We start from the raw sequence: 3,077 nt of genomic DNA, 5'->3' as shown, positions 1-3,077 counted from the left end.
AGATACCAGTGGTTCTCAAACCTGAGCATGCAACACGATTACCTGGAGGGCTTGTTCAAACAGAGTGCTGGGCCCGCTCCCAGAGTGGCTGGTTTAACAGGTCTGGAGTGTCACTCAAGAATGTGCATTTCGAACAAGTCCCCAGGTAGTGCTGGTGCTGCTGATCTGGGAACCACACTTTGAGAACCACTGAGCTAGGGGACAGGGTGTGGCCTGGGCATTGGAACCTTCTAGCTTCCGTAATAAAGAGATGGATATCCTCCCTGGTGTGAGTCGTGTCAGCCCACTTAGAAAACTTCAGTGGCACAGTTTTCATTTCAATGACTTCTTCCGTTTTAAATGATTTATGTATGTGTTGATTCATGGGCTCCCACAATAACCCCACCGGGTAGAATTATAGTCCCTGTTTTTTTATAGACAAGGAAAATGAGGTTCGGGTGGGAGTGTAAATCCTCAGTGGTACTGTTCCGCCTAACTCCCTGAGCTCAGGGCTCAGAGCCTGGCCTTGGACCATCCCTGACTAGTTCAGCCGTCAGAACTCGGAGTTCCCTCATCTTTGTAGATCACACCCCTCATCACCTTGAGGGAAAAGACAGCCATCCCCATCCATCTGCGGCCAAAGCTGCAAACCAAAAGTGCCTCTCGGCTCCACGCTCTCTCCCACCCATTGTAGCCACTTCCTGCCGGATCTCATGATCTGGATCCTCTTTCCTGATCCTATTTCGTCCCAAATGCCCTCCTGATAGAAATTCTTCGTTCCTACTTCCACATGGTCATAGCAAACGGCCCACAAGCTTCCACCAATTTTGGCTGGGAAGGAGGCGTATTTCTGCTCTTTACCAATGTTGCCTCTCCAAATTTGAAACGTAATCTAAACTATTGACTCAGGACTCAAGCAAGGATTTTTTAGTGGTACTTGTATTTGCTGTGAAAATACTCTTTTCCCAGAAGAAACAACACAGACCCCTTCACCTTCAAAGGCCAAGAACCTTCATGGTTACTTATTACCACACCTTAGAGGTGGATTCATCATGAAGCTAGTGAAGTTCAAGCTCTGGGGCTTCTCACTTACCATCCGAGACTCTGGATCTAGTTTCATATTTATTATTTTGTGTTCTTTATCTTAAAGAACCCTCCCTCCCCCCAAAATTGTATAAGTTTCTGGCCCCAACCCTGGACCCCTCCCTGGATACCGTTTTAGAGCCAATGAGCCATTAGACTTTATTCTCCTCGAAAGGTCGGGAGCCTGTAGTCTGGTTGATACTCTGTGTTTCTGAGCAAACTCTTCCCAGGGACGAGAGGGAGGAGGGCTCTGAAGCCCTGAGTTTGAAAAGGCGGAGGAGCCATTTTCTGTAACGTGTGGATGCAAAGAAGTAAATGATTGGGTCAATGCCACAGTTCATGTTCATGAGGGACACCGTGAGCTGAAGGGACACTTGGAAAGCCCTCTGTTCCGAGCAGGATGGCGGGGAGAGCAGCTGTCTCACCATGAACTGGATGATGTTGAGATGGTAGGGGCTGAAGCACACAAGCACAGCCACCAGCACCATCAGAATGAGCAGGCAGGCCCTCCGGTGGTGCCCTTTCTCGCTCGTCAGAGGGTTGTCCCGGGCTGTCCTACACAGCTTTACGGTGATCTTCACGTAACAAAAGAGCATGATCCCCACTGGCCCACAGAAGCTCATCACACAGGCCACGAGGACAATGAGTGGCAGCCTGAAGAACCCCTTGACACTGACAAACTCCATGCAGGTGATCTTGCCTGCCACGGGCTTGGTCATAGAAATCAAGAGCAGGGGCATCGTCTGCAGAACCGCCAGGGCCCAGACAGCCACACAGACGAGCCTTGCTCGGCCGGCTCTGCGGAGCTGGGGGCACTGGTGGGTGTGGACCACCGCCAGGTAACGGTCCACGCTCACGCACGTCATGAGGTAGACCCCTCCGTACGTATTCACGTAGAATGTGAACGCCGTCAGCCTGCAGAGCCCTTCGCCAAAAGGCCAGCTGAAGTCCAGCACATAGTAGGTGATCTTTCCAGGCAGGACCAGTGTGAACAGGAGGTCGGACACTGCCAGGTGGACCAAGTAGACACCTGTTGAGTTGACCTTCTTGCCCTTTCGACAGGCAAGGCAAAGGGCAAGGATGTTTCCCAGGGCGCTGAAGACCAAGAGGAGGGTGTAGAACAGAGAGAGCGTCACGCTGGCCGCCCGGGGTGGGTGGTGAGGAAGGCAGAGGCTGGCATTGTGGGAGATGCTGCTTGGGTCAGCTGTGCTGGAAGCCATGTCGTAGAGGTCCCTGGGAAGACAAAAAATATAAAATGTAATATTGAATCTGTGGGGTTACACCTCTACATAGCAATAATTAGTAATTTGCTGAGCCAACGTGCACGTGAAAGACATATCTCTTTTTAAGCCAACTTTTTTGTTGGAAGTGTGATCTACTGTGCCAGTTACCATTGCTGTGTAACAAATCACCCCCCGAATGTAGCAGCTTCAAACATACTTTATTACGCTCGTGGTCAGGTGTTGAGCAGCACACAGTGGGAATGGTTCTTCTCTGCTCCCCAGTGTTGGGAGCCTCCGCTGGGAAGCGGCAGCCGCTAGGAGTGACCCAATGGCAGAGGCTGGGACCACCTGGAGGTGACTTCCCTGCAATGTGTGGTAGTTATTGCCGGCTTTTGCCTGGAGCCTCAGCTTGGGCTCCTCATGAGACGGGGCTTCCTCACGGCACAGCAGACTGAATGAAGGTGATTAGATTTCTCATACAGCAGCCTGAGGCTCCAAAAGAAAGTGTCCCCAGTAACCGGGTAGAAGCTCCATGTAGTAACCATGTCTTTTATTTTCTGTATGCTCATACACTGACATCTTGGGGCCTTGCGGACTCTGGAGGGACTGCCCCTCCCTGGGGTTCGCCAGTTCCTTGAATATGCTTTTCAAATGCAAACCAACCAATCTAGAGCCACACCCCAACCACCTCCTTTACTGGGCTTTCACACTCTGAGCCACTAGCTCCCTGCCCCAATCACCCCAGAGCCAGGTAGCAGACAACTGAGGCAGCCCCTATATTCCAGAGCCCCT

General features: G+C 51.4%; 1 protein-coding gene across 1 annotated transcript; it reads right to left on the bottom strand.

Annotated features, from left to right (window-relative positions):
- Window positions 1-1,214: 1,214 nt before the first annotated feature.
- On the bottom strand, window positions 1,215-2,282 carry LOC308496763 (G-protein coupled receptor 183-like; the record flags this gene model as incomplete). Its single annotated transcript, XM_081046408.1, has 1 exon — window positions 1,215-2,282. The coding sequence occupies one exon, from the start codon at window positions 2,280-2,282 to the stop codon at window positions 1,215-1,217; it is 1,068 nt and encodes a 355-aa protein (XP_080902534.1).
- Window positions 2,283-3,077: the final 795 nt, after the last annotated feature.

The sequence above is a fragment of the Rhinolophus hipposideros genome, assembly GCF_964194185.1.
Source record: "Rhinolophus hipposideros genome assembly, chromosome: 4".
Classification (NCBI taxonomy): domain Eukaryota; kingdom Metazoa; phylum Chordata; class Mammalia; order Chiroptera; family Rhinolophidae; genus Rhinolophus; species Rhinolophus hipposideros.
Note: the sequence above shows the minus strand (reverse complement) of the source record. Positions and strands in the feature narration are given on the sequence as shown.